General features: G+C 40.5%; 1 protein-coding gene across 2 annotated transcripts; it reads right to left on the reverse strand.

Annotated features, from left to right (window-relative positions):
* Positions 1–399: 399 nt before the first annotated feature.
* Positions 400–21,892, reverse strand: LOC109474812. Of its 2 annotated transcripts, XM_019775197.1 has the most exons (41): positions 21,791–21,892; positions 21,311–21,482; positions 20,771–20,959; positions 20,258–20,397; positions 19,884–20,070; positions 19,465–19,663; positions 18,998–19,143; positions 18,492–18,686; positions 17,957–18,144; positions 17,618–17,774; positions 17,217–17,342; positions 16,594–16,744; positions 16,211–16,362; positions 15,687–15,806; positions 15,236–15,370; positions 14,775–15,005; positions 14,466–14,585; positions 13,741–13,884; positions 13,309–13,433; positions 13,078–13,184; positions 12,216–12,676; positions 11,747–11,968; positions 11,204–11,325; positions 10,679–10,862; positions 10,329–10,532; positions 10,050–10,165; positions 9,598–9,754; positions 9,259–9,363; positions 8,976–9,047; positions 7,653–7,702; positions 7,161–7,365; positions 6,272–6,456; positions 6,048–6,132; positions 5,581–5,772; positions 5,156–5,269; positions 4,775–5,005; positions 4,495–4,607; positions 4,225–4,371; positions 3,873–4,027; positions 3,127–3,282; positions 400–1,845 (listed from the first exon to the last, which is right to left on the reverse strand). In XM_019775197.1, the coding sequence occupies exons 1-41, from the start codon at positions 21,878–21,880 to the stop codon at positions 1,743–1,745; spliced, it is 6,453 nt and encodes a 2,150-aa protein (XP_019630756.1). In that variant the 5' UTR covers positions 21,881–21,892; the 3' UTR covers positions 400–1,742. The 2 variants fall into 2 exon arrangements, with proteins under 2 accessions (XP_019630756.1, XP_019630755.1); XM_019775196.1 differs by lacking the exons at positions 4,225–4,371; positions 21,311–21,482; positions 21,791–21,892 and having other exon boundaries at positions 20,771–20,955.
* Positions 21,893–22,824: the final 932 nt, after the last annotated feature.

Genomic DNA, 22,824 nt, shown 5'->3' on the forward strand with positions numbered 1-22,824 from the left:
CTTTTCTTTTCTGTATGCTTGATCTGGTAACAAACCACTGTACAGTTGTACCCATATAATGTGACTTTCCAAGGAAAGGTCAATGATTTGGGTATTCCTCAAATTATTGTCTACATTTCCCCCTATTTTGTAGTGTTCAAGTCATACTGGTGGCTTACAATGCAGGAATCGCCTTTGTAGATGGCAACAAGAAATAAATTCAAACTTGTCTTGGATGCAAATTTCTTTCTGCTTTAGTCTGTGTTTTTTAAGAGTAAACATCCTTTGAAATCCACCCAAGTTTAAATCAACCAGCTGGGTACGTCACCCCTACTAGATTGAGTAATTTGAGTAACGTGAAATGTGTTTAAGGTTTTTAAATGGCTCGCTTTCTCCTTCCATATGCGGCATGGTAAACAGAACTGCTGAAGGCTAGAGCTGATGAGAACCACGCACACCTGGAGCTGACCTGATGCTGTTGGGACACGGTGCATGTAGCCAGAGGAACCAGTCTGGGGCAGTCTGAACCAGTTCCAGTCCAGGAATGTGCTATTCTACAATGCTGCATTACTTTAACCTTTTTCTGGCTGGTTGTTGTCTGGTCTTTTGACTAAATTTGGACCACATGATCACAGATTCACATTGTAACAATGGTGTAGCACTAATGATAAAATAAATGCTTTCAAGGGTTTAATTTCTCACATTAGGCTATTTTCACATTAAGCAATTTTCATAAACTGTCAGTCAGGCTAGGTACTACTAGTATATAGTGTCAGGCAATCTTACAACACTTCACACCTTACTTATAAGTTATTGATATGTAAAGAGGACTGGTACATGTCTGACATAACGTTGCTTGAAGTCAATACTATGTGGCAATCCATGTATGTATAACTATAAGTGTAAAAGTGTATATTTTCAGCTCTGCTGCCATAATATTAAACTCTAATGAAATTGCATTTTTGGTGGTCAATCAACTAAATGTGTGCATGCATGATCTTCCTACTGGTAGTACATGCACTAGTACTTAGCAAGTCCCTTTGAAGGTTTTTTTACCAAAGTTTGGTTGTTTTGTCTTCAATTAAAGATGTAAGAACCCATTTGTTGATAAAATGTTACATACCTTGGTACAGATTTTGAAGGAAATCACTTCTATATTTTAAAAAAATGGAAAATGGCAGAATATAGTTTTGCCCATTCATAAAAAGGAAAACTTTGTTAACAATATTTTGAACCAGACATCTATATTTGAATCTGTATGACCACCCTTAAGCATAATGTAATCAAACGCATTCCATAAGGTGCCAGCCCGGCTCAACATCTACTATTCAACACTCTGTCACACCTACAGGTACAAGTAAACTGGTATACTAGTACATGTACAATCATGTTCAACTAAATAAAATAAATGTAAATTCTTTTTGTTCCACAGGGAGACATTCTTAGTTCTCATGTTTTCTTTATTTCATTTTCATATGATATATACAATGGTTATATAATAAATATATTTACTGAGTCAGATCATCCACACTTGGCACGTGTTGATATTAACCCTGCTAACTTGAAGATAGCTTTTTTGTATTGTTAATGACTTTTGTCTTAAAGAAGCAATTGTTAGAACAATCACTTTTTGGAGTAGAAAAGGAAACTGGTCATTAAAACTTTCCAGGTGAGGTCCACAAAGTATGTATGTAAGATGTAGTTAGGCAGCAGGGAGATGATTAGATCATAGGCAGGTGATGATGAAAACACTAAACATTATACTACTGAAGGGTGATGGAGATTGTGAAGCTTCTCGTCAGTCCTGATCTGGTAGCTGTCCCACAATGCCACACTGCAGGCTGCCAACAGTCTCCATCGTGGCACCTGTAAAGATGGTGGGGTGTAAAGTTACATATGGTTCAATATCTGCATCAAAACACATGGATGTATCACTTTGGAGTATCACTTTGCAACATACATTAATAAAGGGTTAATGCACTGCCCCGAGTTGTATATGGTGTCATAACTGCATGAGCAGCTGCCATAACCACCGAATAAACCACCGTGTGAGCGAAGCGAACGAGGTGGTTTATGAGGTGGTTATGGCAGCTGCCCATGCAGTTATGACACCATATACAACGAGGAAAAGGCAGTGCATTAAAATTATTATCATATAGCCTATCCAAACTGTCAATCAACACAATTCCTGTTTGAAATACAACAGCTTTGATATATATACATACATAAAAATACATTCGAATATATTATACGCTTTAAAACAAATATGGATAATTTCATTTAATGCAAATTGTAGTTTAAATGAAGCTAAACAAAAAAGTTTATTGGACAGAAAAATGCTACAAAGGTTTACAGAAAGAGTCGCATGCCCCTATACCCTATAACATAATGGTATCAGCCATAACACGACATGTGCTGTTATTCCGCCATAACACCACATGTGCTGTTATCGGGAAATAACAGCACGGGTATCCGGGCCTCTGATTGGTCCACGCCGTCCGGCTATATGATAATGCTGCATAATGTACAGAATGAAGTTTTATTTGTGAAATTGGATGAATACACTAGCTTGAAGCTATTGAAGGGGTGAAAATGTTAAGGGAGACCAATAAAGCCTCGGTCACAACCCGCCCTGCGAGCTTTTTCTCCGTACGTTTTTTGGGAGGCTACGTCTGCTACGTTTTTTCTGAAAATGTGGGGAAGGAGTGGTGTCGACGCACGTCACTCGCACATCACTCGCACGGTTGCACAAAGTGTAAGAGTGTGGTCTGCACACCAAGTCTGGCCGTGAGCAGTTGTGTGCATCGTACGTTGCGTAAGTGGTAAGTGAGTTGTGCGTGCTTACAACATACGATCTCTGTGCGATTGCCGTACTCACACGTGCTTCTTCCGCACGGCACGTACGGGGCACGCGCGTCGCTCGTACTCGCACGCACGGGTGGTGAATCCGCAGACCGCACCTAGAAAAAGTTTTACATGCACTTAAAGTTCTACGGGTGTCTGCGTGCTCCCAAATCCGTAGAATTCCGTACGGAGGCGGTACTCACCACACACGGATGCCCTACGTTTGCCCACGTTTTTGCACGTAGACAGCACGCAGAAGCACGTACGGCGGGTTGTGACCGTAGCTTAAAGCAGTGTCTTTACCAGTCATAACTGCCTTGTAGAGTGTAGACCCCTGTCCTCTGGTGTCCAGTGGGTCCTGAGCTACGGCCAGAAATAGCTGGCTGCCAATGGGCAGTGGCTGGACACTGCGTGCACCGTGGGCTGGAATGGTCACTACAGGGAGGAAACCACTCACACCTGGGAGGACAACAATGGAACAATGGAAAATGTGTACCTGAAACAGGCATTGTGCATTGTGGTTGACATACGTACTTCGTGGAAGGTTTGTTTCTGTTCCACCTCCACCAGATGCAATACTAGATGGCCGCTTCACAAACACACATAAAACACATCCTTACATCTGCTTGGAAATTAGGCTTTGGAGTTTTACACTGTTCCTATGAGCTATAAGGCTGATCTTCAACACAGCAGATTATACAGTCACTGTGCTATACTTGTGTTGACCACTGAATAATAGATGTTACAGTACTGTAGCCCTGATGTTGGCACTTACTAGTAATTAGTTAAGTTACAGTAGTAAATATATATTATTACAATGTACTAACAATTTCAAAAACTACATGTAAAGCTAAGTTGGTATCAGTCATTCCTCCAAACATTCTTATTGCACTTGACTGGGTATACAATTAACTGTTCTCACGTGATGAGACCAGTTCTCATGGCAAATCATTGGAAGCTACTATAGTATTGGATATACAGGTACGTACGTGTAGATGCCCTTTAAATTCCACGACATGTACATACTAGTGAGTCCATGTCTGTATTACCTTTGTTGCATGTACACTGTGACTGCAGTGTTGAGGCTCACTGCAGCTAAGTAGTTGTTATTTTTCCAATGAAAGACTGCCACATCCGATGCTGCCTCAAAGTGTATAGTCTGAGTCCACACAAACTCAGACCTATCCTGAGACCATTGATACACCTAATAAAAGAAATATCAGTTACAAGACAGGGCATTTTCAATTGTAGGTCTCTAAATTAGTTGTGAGCCAAATTCCTGCACATAGTTTCATGGTTTGGAACAGACTGACCCATCTGTTTTCATGTTGATCTTCCAGTTCAGTATATTATTCTATTAGCAAACCTACAAAATGAATTGGTCAGGCCTACAGTGGCTACCTTGATGTGCAAGTTGTAGTTGTTGATGCCAGCCAGGCCCACTTCATACATGTCAGCCACCACCACATGGGGCAGGCCGGCCAGGACAAAATGGACCACATCGGCTGCACTACTGGTGGGGATGATCTGTAAGGACTGGAACTGGCTCTGGAATGTAAAGAATCATCAAGCTTCGAGTATATCCCCCAAATATAGCCCCATACCAGATTCCAACCCTTGGTTACCTATATAGACATAATATATGTAGACTATTAGCAAACGCTTGCCCACCTTTTCATCATCATATACAAAGACCTGGGTCTGCAGTTCTCCAAACAGCTTACTGTTGGCATACACCAGGAACTGTGTACCGTTGTACTCAAAGGCATCCACAGATACTGCCTCTGAAACAGTGGAGGGGGAAAAGCAGTTAATAATACCAACTGGCTGATTGATACAGATATTAAATGGGCCACTATTAATGCTAAAGTAAAGGTAAACTGTTGACTGATCCATCTAGTGCATATGACCCTCACTATATGCATGAAAACCCTGCAGGTACAAACCCCACCTGCAGTTGGAATGCTCCAGTGCAGCTCAAATTGCTGATCCTCTTGATTAAACTTGAAGATGGTTGACCTTCTTCCACCATCGTCACTGTTGGCCACTGCCAGGTAGGTATCAGTTCCCAGCCTAAAGGACACAAAGTCCTTGGCTCCATGTGTAGTCAGGTTCTGGTAGGGGGTGAAGGTTTTCATCCTCACATCGTATTTAAAGAGCTGGGAAACATTTGCTGAGAGGCCTGGAGAAATGAAACATGGTCCACTGAATGTCGCTGATTCTGTATTGGTTATTCAACTTGTAAGCTGTGCTACATGTACAATGTTTCTTACAACATGAAAAAGGATGCTTTTTTAGCTTCCTTCCACTGATAAAATAGACTTTGACTCACCTTCGGGGCAACTCTGTAGTGCTTGGTTGGCAATCACAAGGAAATGATCAGAATTGTCCCTGTCAGTGATGTTAAAATAGTGCCACAGTCTCGCTCCATTTGTCACTTTACTGTCTGTTGAAAAATCATATGTAAGAGCCTATGAAAAAAAATGAACTGATAGTCTTCGTATAATGTCACCAACATTTATCAAAACACTTTGATAAGTACAAAACCAGCAGAAAAATGACAGAAACATTTACACTGTGAGATTTACAAAGGTCTGGCTTCAGGAATATTTCAAAGCAGCTAAAAAAAACACCAGCATGACAGGAGCACATTCTGTAATAGTTCAATATACTACTGCTGTGGCACACACATTGGCATAACAAGTTGGGGTATACCATATCCTCTAAAACAAAAATCACACCAATGGGAATACCTGCCTGTTGGAACAAACTGACTAGTATTCACATCCCAGTTGTACAGTGGGGAGGGGACACAGAAACCACTGTCGTCCCTGAAGTTAGCAGCAGCCAGCCATGTCTCACCCTCCATGTCAAAGGAGTGGAAGCTCCTGGCAGCATGGAGAGGGAAGGACTGGGCTTTCACAAAGTGGTGAATGACTTCCATGGAATCTAGTGAAACAAAACAATAATTTATCATCATAATGAAAATAAACCTTTTACAATTAGCACTAGAAATTGTGTTGAAATAAATATACATGCCATGGATGCAATAGTACCACATCTATCAGTTCAATTCATCCTCGTGGAACCACATCTATAGACAAATTCAAGTCTCACAGTTATGTCTCATTTTTTTACATTACTAGTTTAAAGCAGTATAAATCACATGAAAACAGAAAAAAATCAGACTCCTCACGATTCAACTTTAGCTTAAGTTTCCCTACCTTTTGTAGTGTAGTGCAGGGTGTTGATGTCTTGACATTGTTGTAGTGCCTTCTCTTGCAGTTCCACTGTCTGCTTGTGGACAGTCTGGAAATGTACGTAACTAAACTTGTGGATAAGGAAATAAAAACTACATACCCTGGGTACGGGTGCAGAAGACCAGGGAGATGGGAACCAACCATCATGCTGTAATGTACAGGGACAACAATACATACATTGTACTTACATTGTAACAAGTCTGGTGGTTCTGCATGACCTTCTCCAGATCAACCCCATTCACAGCACCATTGATGACCACCTCCTGCTGGAAGACCACGTCCCTTAAGAAGACTACATTTCCATGGATTGTCTGGTCAGATGACAGCCTTGGGTCAGTCATCAACTTGACTAAGTCTTGCCCTGCAACTTGGCCTGGAGGAAATTGGACACAGGTTTGTGAGTGACAGGGAAACAGCAGCTACATGGACTGGGAAACAGCAGCTACAGGGACAGCAAGACATTCAGCATCAGGGACAGGGAATCACTGTCAGCACCAGGGACAGAGAACACAGTCTGCACCAGGGACAGGGAAACACAGTCAGCACCAGGGACAGGGAAACACAGTCAGCACCAGGGACAGAGAAACACCAGGGACAGGGAAACACCAGGGACAGGGAAACACAGTCAGCACCAAGGACAGGGAAACAGTCAGCACAAGGGACTCGGAAATACCATCAGAGACAGGGAAACACGGTCAGCACCAGGGACAGGGAAACACAGTCAGCACCATGGATAGGGAAACAGTCAGCACAAGGGACTCGGAAATACCATCAGGGACAGGGAAACACAGTCAGCACCAAGGAGAAGGAAACAGTCAGCACAAGGGACTCGGAAATACCATCAGGGACAGGGAAACACAGTCAGCACCAAGGACAGGATAATACAGTCAGCACCATGGACTCGGAAATACTATCAGCACCAAGGACAGGGAAACAGTCAGCACAAGGGACAGGGAAACACAGTCAGCACCAGGGACAGGGAAACACAGTCAGCACAAGAGACAGGGAAACACAGTCAGCACAAGGGACAGGGAAACACAGTCAGCACCAGGGACTCGGAAATAAAGTCAAATTTACCATGAACCATGATGTCTCCCTGAACGATGACCTTGCCGTGAAATGTTTTTGTTGCCTCAATGTGTTGGTCAGTGTGCAGCATCACAGCCTCCTCACTCACATCCCAGCCATTCAGCTGTACTCCATCTGCCATGATGACATCACCTGTTACACTCACATCAGACAGGAACACTTTCCGGCCCCTGACAATCTGGCTCCCTGAAACCTTTTAAAGCAATTTTTAAAGACACTGTATCAGTTTTGTAACAACAATATTGCTTCCATGTATTGTTAACTTAAACAATAAATTTTTCACCTTTCCAAACCTTTAAATTTCTACTTTTGAGAACAATTGAGTATTAGAAAATTTAAAAGGTAAAAAAATTTCATAACTATTCCAAATCTTTAAATGTTGTTTAAAACGTAGTTCAATAGCTACCATAGAACTTTTGTGTATCAATAACTACAGTGGGTGAATCACTAGATTTGAAGTGTTCATTATACTATCATCACCTTCAGAGAGTCAGCCTCTACCTCCAACAGGTTTACTCCATCCAACAAACCTATCAGACAGAAAATTTCAACTTTTATTAATGCAAGTGATGCAGGCATAGATTTACCCTTGCATCTGTATTCAATATGTAGATAAACATCCAACATCTATAGACTGCAAAATGTTTCACTTTTCACTAATATACATTTTTGGGGAGTTGCAAGCAAAGTAAACAACATTATCAACTAGAGTCCCACGATCTCATACCTTCGCCAAATGATCTGTATGACTGACAAAGATGATTCCTCCTGATTATGCAAATAAGATCCTCAATTGCATGAATTATATCAGTTGATCATATTCTCCATCAAAAGACAGCATTATCTTAACAAAGAAAGCCATTCTATCATTTCCTCATAAATTATGTAAATGAGGTCCTTATTTGAATAAGTTATGTTTGATGATGTTCACCTTCACTTTCAAATACCCCAAGTATGAAATTCCAGGCAGTTACCATTATGGAGTTATAACATTTTCTCATTAATTATGCAAATTAAGTGTTAATTTACATAATGAATATCTGCCTGTGTTTCTCTCATTCTTAATTACATATGTCACAAGCTTGAATAGTCCTATAATGTAATGCAGCTGATTTATAGAATTTCTTCATTAATTATGCAAATTACATCCATATTTGCATAATTGTCGCATAATTATGTCAAGCGTCACTTGACCTACCTACATACCAAAAATCATGACGATCCGTCCATCGGTTCTTGACTTATCCTCTTTTGAATATTTTCAAAGAAATGCCTCTGCAGTTCCTGAGCAAGCTGCTAGGGGGCCCAAACCTATGTCACTTCTTCCCCAGCACAAGGCCTACCTACCATCTAAATTTCGTGACCCTAGCATGTCCAGATCACTAGATATCAAAACCGGAAGTTCAGCTGCAGTACCATTAGAAGCCACTAGGGGGCCCAAAATCTAATCATTTTGAGGTCTCATCAAGACCTACCCACCTACCAAATATGAAGTCAATCCATTTAAGCCTTCTCAAGTTATCGTGTTCACAGACAGACACACAGACACACGAACGCCTCTGAAAACATAACCTTCTTGGTGAAGGTAATAAAATACCTATTAATAAGTAATAATAAAAAACAAGTCTACCGTCTCTCAGATTTTAATGATAAAGGACTTAGGGTTTGTAGGCTTTACCAGTAAATCACAAAATGAACTGTATTATTCCTCAGTCCACATTTTGCAACCATATGATGTGATTTCAAGTACCACAGAGTTTTTGTACTGTTTGCTTCAAGTTAGTGTATGGTTGACAATTTCACCTGTCAGCTGGATACTCCCTTTGACTTTGATGCCATCCAGAAAAGTCTTCTCACCAGTGATCACCTGGGCACCTGAGAAATTGGTCACAAATACTAAACTTGACCAACCAAATGAAAAGAAGTAACTTTGACTGAAGCAATTAAAACATCCTCGTCACTCTACAGGTTGTATACAGAGTAAGTCTGAAGAGATATCTATTTCATGATTTCTATGAGCTAGATATTAAAGCTGGAAGTTCAGCTGCGGTACCATTGAAAGTTGCAAACTAGTCCATACACTTACCAGACATCATGGCTACATCTGCCATGTTGATGCTGTTCACCTTCCCATGAATGACAATGTTCCCTTCCACCAACATACCATCAGGGCTGCTGAAACTTTTACATCCTTTACAAACAGGGGAGATACAAAAACACTTGAGTGGCAAAGCAGTCCTGTGGTTAGGGTTGAAGGTTCTAAAGGTTCTGGGTTCAAATCCCTAGGTAAGATAATTTTTTTTGGTCAATTTTACCAAGAAATTACCAGCAACACAAGCATTCATTTTGCTTTACAACAGAACATGTAATGGTAATGGTCTGAAGTTTTATGCCAGACTGAACTGAAGGATGTTTAGAAATTTACCTGTAACCAGCTGCTGCTTGTCCAGATAAATGGCCTCCTCCTGCATCAGGGTAAGATCCACACCATCCACCTGTCCTCCCCCCCACATGTTCCCATGTACTGTCACGGTGCTGTTTGTCACCACCTCGCCCAGGAAAGTCTTGGTGCCTGTGATCTCCTGTGTTCAAACAGCACATTCATTCACTGTTCATAAAGGTCATTAAAGATCCATTAACTAAAACATTGTGTTTTTATTGTTTAAAATAATCAGAAAATGTTGCATTCTGGTGTCATTGGAGTTTGTCTCTTTGGAAGTTATCAAATATGAGATGCCAATTGAACAGAAACATGCTACACATCAACCAATGAAAACCCACCACATATCAAACAATGAAAATGTGCTACACATCAACCAATGAAAAGCTGCCACACATCAACCAAGGAAAACGTGCACGTGCCACACATCAACCCACCTCATCTCCATGGATGGTGACAATTTGGCTAACAAATTCAGTCCAGTTGACTCCATTGACATTCTCCACAAACAAATTTCCGTGGATGGTCACATGACGCAGGAAATGTTTGGTCCCTACAAGGTGGAAGTGAAGACTTATTGTAGTTATTATTCACAATAATGAGTTTTAAAAAATCCTTGAGCAACATTTTGTTGAATGAGAATTGTCATAACTGACCTGAATTTTCTAATGAATGAGAGACAAAGTATGTACAGCAGTGTTAAGATGATGACTAACCTGAAACAACCTTGTTCCCTGAAACCATCACAGCATTGTCAACGCACTCGGATATATCCACACCATTGATAGTCCCAGTAACCTGTAGGTCCTGTGTGACAAACACAGTGTCCTCAAAGGTAAAGTCCCCATATAGGTCCTGGGGTTCATTCAAGGTCGTCCACTGTAGCACATCCTCTGACAAGTTTAGCCCATTCACTGTCTCTGCAGGCAAACAACATAGAACTGTTGTAAGAGGTCTATAGGTTTGTTTGTTTGTTTGTTTGTTTTATTTACCGGTAGATCTCTATTATGTCAGTTTCAAGGTCTTACAATTCGAGTTTGCCGTTACTGGCATTAGGCTCCCTAACCTTGTATCTCCAAGTCCTGATGCACAGTCACATTGTTTTGGAAGACATACTGTCCTGTGATGACTTGGTCAGCTGACACTGTCCACAGTTCCTCACTAATGTCCATACCCTGCACCATGTTGAGGACATGGATGTCACCCTCCACATGGAAACCATCCAGGAATGTTGTTGTACCTGTGATGACCTGGAGAAGAATGGACGATAGAAAAGGGTACTGAGCACTACAGGGTAATCTAGTGGCCCTCTGAAGTTGACAGGTGTTACAATAAACTTGATCCTTCAGTGATTTATATATTATTATGTCTTCTTAACAATCTTTGGATCATCTTCAAGGTCTTCATATTACTTTCCAATCGTCCCAAAGGTCTTTCAATAATCTTTTAAACACCTCCAATGGCTAAGTTTTTAATGAACTTTGTATGACCTTCAACATTCTCTTAATCATCTTTCACTGATCTCAATGACCAATGATGTTTGGTGATTGTTAATTGGTTGGCCTCAGAACTTGCCATGTACAGAACAGACCTGAGTTTGCCTGGTGCTGTAGACCATGTCCTGCTGCAGGTCAGTGATGTTGACCCCGTCCACCAGCCCCTTCACAAACAGGTCCCCCTGGACGACCACAGGATCAGCAAACACCTTGTTTCCTTCACATGCAGGAAAAAACAATTCCCAAGAAGGGCTTAAGTGTAACAGTTAAACCGCCTTGTAGTCTAAGATTTTATAGGGTTGTTTTGATGAGTATTTTGAGATACAAAAAATGTGTAGTTTCAGCAGACTTGCAAGGGATGTTCAAGAAAGATTGTGCACTTCTAGTTATTGGAGGAAGTGGAAATGTCCAATGTATAACAAACAATACACTTTTGTATATCCTGCCATTTGCATGATAAATGTGGAAATACATGTACCATGATGAATGATATGAAATTCATAATCATCGTATATTAGTTAACTTACATAAGTAGATGTAAAATTCATAGTATTAGGTGGTCTTAGACTCTTGCTGTATTACCACAAAAAATTACCCATTTGAATGCATGCATGCTGAACTACATGCAGGTATGTTACCCATGATGGGTTGATCCTCGTCAAGGTAGATAACCTCCTCCATCAGTTCTGATATGTCCACACCAGCTACAGTCCCATTGGTGATGACATCCCCTTCAACAGTCACCTGCCCCAGGAACACCTTCCTGCCTGTCACAGTCTGGGGGGTGGAACTCAGCATCATGTCCTCTACAAACTCCTGCAGGTCCAGTCCATTGACAGTTCCATTCACCACTGCATCTCCTACATGTAACAAAACCAGAGGCCATACCATTATATAGTACCTACCTCTTCTTTGTTATGCATAAGGACTCAAACTCAAAGAATTTTTATTTAATTCTTTATATTCAAAAGTCAAGCATGTTACACTGCATGCAGAATTCAAGACCAACAAAGTAATATAGACACTTACAAGATTTCAGTGGTAGAGTGTCAATACTAAATACCAACAAAGCAATGTCAAACATGTTCTAAGAATTGATTACCTCACCTTCCACAATGACCTCATCATGAAACGTCATCCTTCCTGTGATGATCTGGTCTGTGGACAAAGTGACTCGGTTGTCGGCTAAGTCGTTCAAGTCCACAGAATTAACCTCCTGCTCCACATGTAGACAACCCTCCACTGCCACCGCACCTTCCACCACCACCCCATTCTGGAATACTTTTGTGCCAGTTATTGTCTGGCTGCTGTTTAGTAAAACTGTATCATCAGACAGGTCGATGCCATTCAGCCTGCTGTCTTCACCCAAGATAAGATTGTTATCTACAAAGACGCTGCTACTAAAAGTCTTGTGCCCCCGGATGATCTGATCCCCACTGAGAGTTACCATGTCCTGTAGGAGTTTGGTCAAGTTCACACCATCAATAGTCCCCTTCACAGTTAAGTCTCCATAGATGGTTATAGGGGCGATGAAGATTTTATATCCAGTGATTGTCTTATTATCTGTCCTGTAAATAGAAGAGAGGCATCATGGATTTTTATAGTCATAAGAAAGGTTTTATGCAGTCCTACGACAAAACTGTGATGCAAAAGGACACTTTCTAGAGTCATGTGGCTGTGAAGTCACTTGTTTCATACTGGAAGAATCTGCTGAATCAGGCTGAAAAATTGAGAAAAAATTTGACAGGTAGATTCTACTATGTTGGTGATGACACTTCATATACCAGTATTACGCTTTGTATGATGTACCTCAATGAGGAATGAGATTTTGGACACTAGATTATTTGCTGTTACAGTGCATTTCCAAATGGCCTAGACAGGAAGGATTGGGGATATGTGATCTGTAACATATACTGGGACAACAGGCAAACTCAAGCAACAGCATTAGAAAATCAAGTTTCCATCACACCTGTGCACAAAGTCTTCCTCCATGTCGAAGCCGTTGATGGTCCCAGTCACTGTCAGTTCTTCTGTGACATTAACATCTTCACTGAAAATCTTCTGGCCTTCCACTTCCTTGGGAAGGAGATTGAAATAGATTATTGGAGGTAATTACATTAAAGACCATATCAGCAAAATTTCTTGAAAGTTTTTAATTAGTTTTCTCCTTTCATATGTTTAGAAAATCTCTTTCAAGCACCTGAACGTCTGGATAGTCGACGTAGATAACATCCTCTGCCAGCTCACTCAGGTCAACACCAGCCACTTCTCCAGACACCTGCAGGTTCCCTGTGATGTTCACCCCACTCTGGAATGTGTAGGGACCTACATGTGTGACAGAAAATATGATTGAAAACTTTAACTGTTGCAATATTTTATGCATGAGATGCTTAAACATACCCATAAGTTACTAGTCCAGTGTTTGGAGCCCCTTTTTCTGTTGGAACCCTCCACTAGAACATGAGCAGTAAGTTTTGTGTGCTGTCAAGCCACGGAGCAAAGCAGTTGGTAGTTACCTGTAAAATGAAATACCTAATAGTATGTAATCACACATGTGTGGCTGTAATGAGGTCAAAGCTTATTTTTTATGTTGATGGTGCATTCGCTTAGAACAGCATCTAGTTCTTGATACCTGTGATTACTTGGTCTGTTGTCAGTGTAACAACATTTTCCTGCAGCTCTCGCAGGTTTACCCCATCCACCGTGCCTTCCACAGTCACATCCTCCATCAGCAGCCCACCACTAAAGGTCTTGATCCCATCAATGTGGTGGTCTCCTGTGGCGAACAAAATTTTCATACAAGAAGAACTCTATATTGACGAAATAGCCCAGGTTTATATGTGTATGGAGATTCCTGTGCAATGACCAGATTTTCAGCACTAAGGACAAAAGCCAGTCAATGAGTTTTGTATGAAAATAAAAAATCTTGCTTACATTTACCAGCCTGCAAACAGTTACAGATGTGCTGCAGACATGTTTTTGCTCTAATAAGAATGAGGTTTCCTATTCTATATGGATGCAGTGGCCATAGACACAGCCCAGGAAGTTCCCAGATAAGAGAGCTGTGCCACATTTATTTTCCTGGCAGTAAGTGGAAAACATGAGACAGAGAGGTAATGTTAGTTTGTAAGTGTCAAGTGACACCAATCTGGCAAAGTAGTAGACCATCATTTCATACTGTTATTGTTACTGTTAGAGATTTGCTTTTTCAACTCCACTCATAAGCTACAATTTTCTCTCACTTACTTTTCTAGTTTTATAAAGGCTACAAAATTTATCAAAAATTTATCAGACATTTAACAAATGATCAAGAGAGGTTAACCATATGACACAATCACATAAATCAGAAAACAATACCTGTGAGTGTAACAACCTCTTCAGACAGGTAAGTGCCATCAACTGCCCCAGTCACATACAGATCTCCTAGGACAGTGACATTACCACTGAAGGTCTTATAGCCAGTTATCACACCAGGTCCTGACAAGAGAAAAACTTGAATTGTGTATCAGTTGTGTCTGCATACCCAGCATGTCAGTTCTAGGATAAAATTTGCATGCAAAATTTTCTTTTTCATCTGTATTCTCTACCGGGTAATTACACTTTTAGCAAAATGGCGTCTTTTGGTAAATTTTAAGTCTAAAGTGAGAAGGGACTCTTGGTACACACCTGTGTGAAAGACTAGATCTTCCTGCAGGTCAACATCATTCAGGTGCCCACTTAGTTCTATGTCTCCGTACACCTCTACATCATCCTCAAATATCTTGTGTCCAGTCACCTCTGCTGGTTCATCTAATTTGATGACTCTTTCATCCATGTCGGAGATGTCAATGTCATTCACACTCCCTGTGATGGTCAGGTCACCGTCAACTATGAGGTTCCTGGTAACTGTCTTGGCTCCTACATACAACAAACAAGTTATTAGGATTGTTCTTTATTTAGATGAGCATGGGTATTTTGTCTGTTCTATAACCATACCTGAGAACCACTCACATATATCTGGATTGCAATTTTGTCATGATTTTGAGCGCCCCATATGGCATGTGGCACTTCACAAAGTCAATGATGATCTGTTGGAATTGTGGAAAATATCAGTGACAGTCTACAAGAAGTTCAACAAAAAGGTTCACCTGTGATGATTTGGTCCCCATTGATGGTCAGCACATTCTTGGACAGTTGAACGATGTCCACATTGTCTACTGTGGAATCGTTGGCCAAGACAATGTCTCCTCTAAAGTAGAGGTCATCCAGAAAAGTCTTTTTACCTGATGAGATCAAATAACATGAATTTCATTGGTGCCTGGGTTAAAAACTAGTCAAGATCCTGAAAGTAGATACATGTACAAGTTTAATATAATGACATGCAATGCACAATTACCTTCCAGTACACCAAATATACGTCTTCTTGACATTCATCTTGAAGTCATTTATACTGCTTTTAAGCTATGGCTGCAGCGACATCAATTTGAATTCTTAGTTCATTCTTTTGTTGATGTGCCATGTCTTCATAGTTTTTATGGCTTTTCCATAAAATTCATTGTTCCTGTTGTAGGCTGTGAGTGAGAGTATGATAGTTCTAACCTGTGATGGAGTGATTTCCAGCCAAAGTTACTACATCCTCAGACAGGTCCACTCCATTAAGCATCCCTGTTAGTTCTATGTCTCCAATGATGTTGACATTGTTGGAGAACGTCACTAAACCTGACATGCACACAGTAAAAAAAGAACTTGTTTTTCTTAGTGTAAACTTTGCCTTCAAGTATGTTCATCATCAGTATATTACTGTCCTGACCTGCCGACCCCTGTGGCAGAGACACTAGCAGCAGAATAATCAAATCCTGAATAGTGAATGAGTGACTTCATTTTTTTTTATTCTATTGAAACGAATACATGGAGCAGGTGTCAATAACACTACAGTTTGTCCATGACAAGTTACATTGTATGTACCTACAGTGTGTGTATCTACAATCTTACTTAACATTACCATTCTGTGGAAGAAGTGAAAACTGATACATCATCTACTAGTACTGAAAGAGATTCCTGTTATACACTCAGGTAAAATGTAGCATTCTGGATTTTCAGGAGTAATGACATCTTTTGCCAACCTGTAATGTTCTGCGGTGTAGCAACAGTCATGGCATCTAACGACAAGTCAACTCCACTGTATCTCCCACTGACATTGAGATTTCCCATGATGAAGACATCTCCATGGACTTCCATACTTCCCCTAATCTCAGCTTCTCTCTCTGAGTCTAGCCTGAAGAAACCACAATCAAGAGATTTCTATACTTACACACTAGCACTGAGGTTATGATATGTTAAGTTCTGACTAGCAATGACAGCAATTGACAACAATGACTATTGTAAGTTGGTTTAAACTTCATCTCTCAGAAACTTGTGCAACTGTGACCTGAACCATCATAAAATAGCATTTTTTGACAAAATGACAGTCCCAATTGATTTATTGGCAGAGGTATGAGGTCATCACCTGAGTACTTCCTGTTGGAACTTTGGGATGTTCACCCCATTGATTGTCTCCAAGGTAATCTTCTGTGCTGTCAGATCACCATTCAGTACCACCCTGTCCTGCAGCACCAGGTCCCTGGGAACCTCCTGGGCTGTGTCTATGGCCACAGCATCTATAGAATGGGAAACATTGTTCTCTTTAGAGTAATAACATTACTGCAGCACATCTGTAACTGGTAACTGTATCAGAAAGCAAGATTTTCAATTTCTATGCGTGTCTCTAACTAAAGTATCACTGAATGGCTCCTGTCCTTAGTGCTGAAAATCTGGTTATTGCACAAAAAACACCATGTAGTAGAAACCTGGGCTATGGCATCAAAATCAAAGAGTTCTGCCTACCAGTAATTCCACCCAGAGTATGTCACATTTAGTTTCATGGCAAGTTCAAGTTCAATAGTCTGCAAATTCCCTAGATGGGACATCACGCAGTTTGGCTGTGCAGTAGTAGACTAGTAGTATCCTGAAAGAATGTCTATTATACAATAAGCTGTGGTCTGTACATGTCCATGCATAACATTACATGTAGAATGCAATAGAATATCGTATGGACTGGAGTAGAATACAATCAAGAACAGCTATAATGACCTTGTAGCCTCCCCAAGATGCTCTCTATAGCCTCTTGCTGTGTTCCAACTTGAGTTTTCATGGTTTCCATGGAATTCAGCCTCTTCTGATATAGAGATCTTTCAGGTACATCCACTACGGTTGTCCCTGAAGATATACACATATGAATTATGAATATACATGTATCACCAGTATAAATCCGAGTATAGCCATCCAAAATATCCATAACGTTGATTCCCATGGCATCAAGTATGGCCATATTTTACATCAACATGAACATGATTTTTTGATAATCTAAGAACCTTTTTTCATAATCAATGAGAAACCTTTTAAGGATGTTTTATAATACATCTGTCACAAAGCTCAACATCATTTGGCAAAGTTATGACGTTGCAGAAGTCTTAACTGTCATACTACCTCACCTACTGTGATATTTTTAGCAACAAGATGCCTGATGGTCACATTGCCAGTGAAGGTTTTTGTCCCAGTGATGACCTGATCCCCCATCTTTGATACTGGGTCTTCTGCTACACGTTCTGTCAGGGCCTGCACACTGCTACTCAACTCAGTAACGTTTTGCTGTGCAGAAAAAAAGGAAATCAACAACTGTTTTTTATATCAAACAACATTCAACAACACATTGTATCTAAAACTCCTTTGCTATCAAAGACCAAAGCATGCATAATGCTTTTCACACCTTAAAATGTTGTCTTACCATTCTACTGTCTTAAAACAGCTACGGAACACACATATACATGTACCTTCAGTTCAGTGATGCTGTCCAATATCTTCTGCTTTTCCACCTTCATGGAGCTGGGTAGATACTGGTCAGCCACCTCCAGTCTGTACAGCATGGTCCAGTTAGTATGGCCAACAGCCAAGTAGCTCTTGCCATGATGGGCAAAGGACAGAATGTCAGCAGGAGCATCAGCTGGATAGCCTGGTCCAACTGACAGAAATACAAGACTGTTAATAGGCCTGTGTGAGTGGCATACATGTATTGGAACTGTGGAAGGATTGTGTGATGTAGCTTAATCTGGCATTACACACAACCACACAATCCTGAATTCCTCCATGTACCAACCACTTACTCCCACCTGGTGCCACCATGTGCTGGCTTAACCTCTCTGTCAATCAATTAAAAAATGTGCACCCACTCTCCCTGCAGCTGTCTCTGCTTGACAGGCAAACACAAAAACTCAATTCCACCCACCTTAAGGTACTAGTAACAAACTTGCCACATTATTATCATTATTATCATGACATTAGTGACAGTCTGTTACATTGTAAGTGTACCTGGTAATTGTTGGTGAGCCAGTTCAAACTGTTGGTGCTGGTTGTTGTATTGGAAGATGCTGGTTTGAGGAGAATGGTCGGTGCCATGGTGAACAAGAGCAAGCAGTTTGGTTTTCTTACTGCCAGGAACCGAAATGGACTCAAACTTTTGACCTCTGTCTACTGAAATAGTTTGCAGCTCCTGAAAATTGTAACCTGGAAACAACATGGAATTAGTTTGAATATTTAGACTTAACGCACATTTGAATATCTGTATTTTGTGCAGATAGCATGGTGCTAAAACACTTACTTAATAATACATACATACATACATAAATTAATGCTATAGAAAACAAAAAAAATTCTAGACAAAGGTAATAATGTTGGACCTCAGGTTGTTTGAAAGCACAGTTTTTTTTGTCTTTTATCCATTACATGACATATTGGGCCACTAACAATGAACCTGGTAAGAACACACGGCAATATGGTTGTCAGTTAAAGTGAAAGCAAGATTTCTTGTCACATGCCATTCCACTTGAAGATGTATGATGGCTGCATCTCTCCAAGCCTGCCTGTCGCTGCTTCTGCAGTACCAGAGCGTGCTGCTAGGGCCAGGTATGGATCCTGTCCTATCCGGAAGTACTCGACATCTACTGCTCCCTTCACATGAAGGCTAAAAAATATTGTGGATACATGTACAAACTGACCACTTACTTGTTCACCTAAAACACATTGTCTGATAACACTCATCCTTAACAGCTTTCAGAAATCATCTACACACAGTAACAGTATGACTTAACAACCAAATGTAAGAGACCTTTGGCTAAAGTCAGGTATAATTGAAATTCAGGATGCTGCATGGTTTGAATATTAAATAATGATAAATTTTCTTTGTTCACTTGGTAATAACATCATTAGTGTGTGCAAGTTGATTCATACAGTGTGTAGCCCTCTTGCAAAATCTATTTCATTTAAACAGAGCAACTCCACCTGCCTTTGCAGATGTTGAAATACATCTCTATGTTTGTTGTATTTGAGAACTGTTGATCGGGACACCACTTCTCCCCAGTAGTCAGACTGATGTGCGATGACCAGGAACATCTCACTGTTGATGAGGAAACTCTCTGCATCCTGCCCTGTCTCTGGGACCACCGAATTGTGGCTCATGTGGTGGAACAAACACTGGCCATGGGCTATGGAGGAAAAGCATACCGTCTTTACTTCTGTGCCAAAACTGCAATGACATAGACACAGTTCTGTATCTAAACATTTATCAATTAGTTGAGTTTTCCCATAAACATTCTAATTACATTAGACCAGTCTGTCTCTCTTCACAAGCTAACAAAAAAAACTTTCATGAACACTTCATGTCATGCTCTAAATTGGATCTTGTTTATACAGACAAGTCCTTACAATGTTTGTCAATTTGCCAGTGATACACAGGTACTGTCAGCTGGCCATCCCCAGTGGGCAGCATGGCTCCCTTCTCCAGCAGCACCAGTAAGAAGAGCGGGTCTGTGGGTCCTTCCTGAGGGGTGTGGAACAGGTGCAGTCCTCTGGTCCGGGAAGAGAAGTGGAGAGTCTGCACAGGTGTCTCAGGCTGGGAAGATAAGGGCAGGAAAGAGGACAAGTGATAATATATTACATTTATAATGATAAAACAAATTGTGAAAGAGTGATGGAATACATTCATCAGTAAGACTTATTATTATGCCATTTCTTCTAGTCAGTGCTTACATATGGCAAATAAAACATAAATTTGTCCTAGAAAACTGTAGGAAACTCACTAGGATAAATGAAGGCATGATGACATTATATATCCTCACTGTGTAGTCTGACAAGACTACACAGTACAGCCTCACGTCAGGGTCACCCTCTCCAAAACAGTTGGAAGCTGCACTGAAGTATCTGAGCTGCTTTACTGACTCTGAAAATACAGTCCTATAGAATGAATTATACATGTAACTGAAGGGGAGGTGCTCAAGGCAAAATAAAGGAAACTGGTACGATGGCACCATGTTTAGTAAAGCCCACTTCTGCATTTATATTAAGTAACTCTGTGCATAGAAGTAATAGGTAGACTGCTCTTTTAAAACCATCAGACCCAAGAGAGAGAAGATAGGCCCCTTTATAGCCTTGCCGGTCTTGCCCTATGTAGAATACTCCAGTTTAACGGTACATGTACTTCAACGACTCAAGCTCAATCCAAGATCCAAGATTAAGGAGAACACAATAGTGAGCATGACCAATGCTTGCTCTGTGGGAGAAGAAAGCAGACCTAGTACCAACATCAAACTCACCTCCACTGATGTCCAGCTCAGCTGTCCAGTTGAAGTGACCAGTGGTCATGTTTAACATGTAGACCTCGGCCTTGCCATCTCCTGTTACCATGGTGATGAACTTGTGTCCATTATACTCCAGATACTCCAGGTCAGTCAGCCCAGGCAAGTTGAAGGATTGATCCACAACCACGTCTTCCAACAGTATGTCTGTAGGAGGGAGTACAGATAAGGTACAGATAAGCAAGCCAGGATATACATGTAGTAACCATGGGTATATTCTGGCCATGGGTATTATTTGTCTTTCAGAAAGTTTACTTTGTTAGAGCAAGAACTGTAGAATATAAATGGTTACAAGTCAATGATTTGTTTTTAGTTAAAGGCATTATAAGTTATATTAATAAATGTCTGCAATGGATATTTGTCACTATCAGACTTTCTATCCAAACTGTGAACTCTCCAGTATACTAGTAAATAAACCAGTCTACAAACAAATACTAGAACTTTAAAATAATGCAATTGCAAGGCGGAGAAAAAAAGGTTTGGGATATTTTTTTTTACCTCTGTCACGTCCAGCCTGTGTTGGGAAGGAGAGGGGATGGTACAAGTTTGAAGCTGTGATGTCAACACTTCTACCAGGCCTCTGCAAGGGGACTGGAAGCTTCCCTAAGAGCATCATCTCAGATCTTGCAAGTTCTAACCTAAAATTCCTTAGTTCCGTCTTCAATAAATCCTGTAACAAGGTTTCACATGCCAAGATGATACATTGCAGTTATATCTGCTGCTGTGCTGAAATGTATAAAAGGAGATGGATATTTGAAGTTTGGAGTCAAACTTAAATACTCGAAATGACATACAAACTTGACCGAAGCACTTTACTGATCAATGCAAGAAATAAAGTTAACACTACAAGAAGTAGAAAACCAACTGGCATTAGTGGCCCGTTAGTCAGAAACAGTCAGTAGAATAAAAAATGAGCTTTCAGTCATTGTATCATATTTTGGTTTAAATTTAGTTTTGTGTAATGTAAAACTATTTCACCTGTTCTGTCAGTGGTGGGGTGGCATCACGACCATGCTGCGAGGCTGCTGTCTGCCACACCCACAGGAGAGTGCACATGATGAGCTGCATTGGGTCTGTCCTGGTTGGGAGTCAAACTGAAAGATTTTTTTTTTAGTTAGGCCATGTTGATTTGATTATATGGATGACATCCACGCGCGCATGAATTTTCCGCCGTTTCCAAAAAAAAAAAAGTTTTCAACCATACTGTAAATCGTACAAAACAGTTGCAAAATGAGCAAAAATATACCATAAGTTACACAAAAATTAATAAAAACTATACCAATGTCGTAGAATGCCAAAATCAAACGAAAAAATACGAAATTGTAAAGAAATGAACTTGAAGACTAGATTATTCGCCAAACCATATTCTGTGTCATTTGCTCAACCCTCATGACCACGTAGACTTTGTAACAGTGCTAACTGACCATGAAAGAACTTTTTTTTTTGCAAAACTTTTTTTTTATTCGCACGCGCGCATCAGTTTTGGGGCTCCCGGAGGATGTCATCCATATAATCAAATCAACATGGCCTTATTGATGTAACATGTTACATGTAATTAATTATCATCATCCTCATCATTGTACGTAATACCAAATTTCAGGTAACTGTTAATTGGTATTTAGAGGGAAATGTATGATGGTTAACTTATGAAATTTAATGACTTTGAAATCTTCTAGATTGTACCTACAATAGTCACAGTGGTATTGTCGTTTGATTAATATGTTAGTAGAAGTTAAGTATTATAAAGAACTTTCCAGGCAGATGTTGAAATGAAAGATCGTGATACATGATGTTTTGAGCTCTCTGAAACCATGGATTTACCTCCATGCTGAAACTGTGACGGCTACCGTAGGTCGAGGTCGGGAAGGCAGATTTTGTTTACAGATTAGAGCATGGATGATTAGAGTAGTAACTTACCATGAAAAGTCCCGGAGGGAGAGGACCAGCAAGAAAGGCGTGTCCTGCTGCTGCACAGCGTGTTGCCAATTAACGCCACCGGGCTTCTGGGAAAT

Source organism: Branchiostoma belcheri, unplaced genomic scaffold, assembly GCF_001625305.1.
Source record: "Branchiostoma belcheri isolate BF01 breed outbred unplaced genomic scaffold, Haploidv18h27 scaffold32, whole genome shotgun sequence".
Classification (NCBI taxonomy): domain Eukaryota; kingdom Metazoa; phylum Chordata; class Leptocardii; order Amphioxiformes; family Branchiostomatidae; genus Branchiostoma; species Branchiostoma belcheri.

What these genes read in the sequence shown, in the direction of transcription:
- LOC109474812 (XM_019775197.1), bottom strand. Translation starts at nt 21,880, where the DNA reads ATGCAGCTCATCATGTGCACTCTCCTGTGGGTGTGGCAGACAGCAGCC. An exon ending in ACAGGCTGGACGTGACAGAG is followed by an intron (nt 20,960 to 21,310) that starts GTAAAAAAAAAT and finishes TCCCTCCTACAG; the next exon opens with ACATACTGTTGGAAGACGTG. An exon ending in ATACATCTTCAAGTGGAATG is followed by an intron (nt 18,687 to 18,997) that starts GCATGTGACAAG and finishes TGTTGTTTCCAG; the next exon opens with GTTACAATTTTCAGGAGCTG.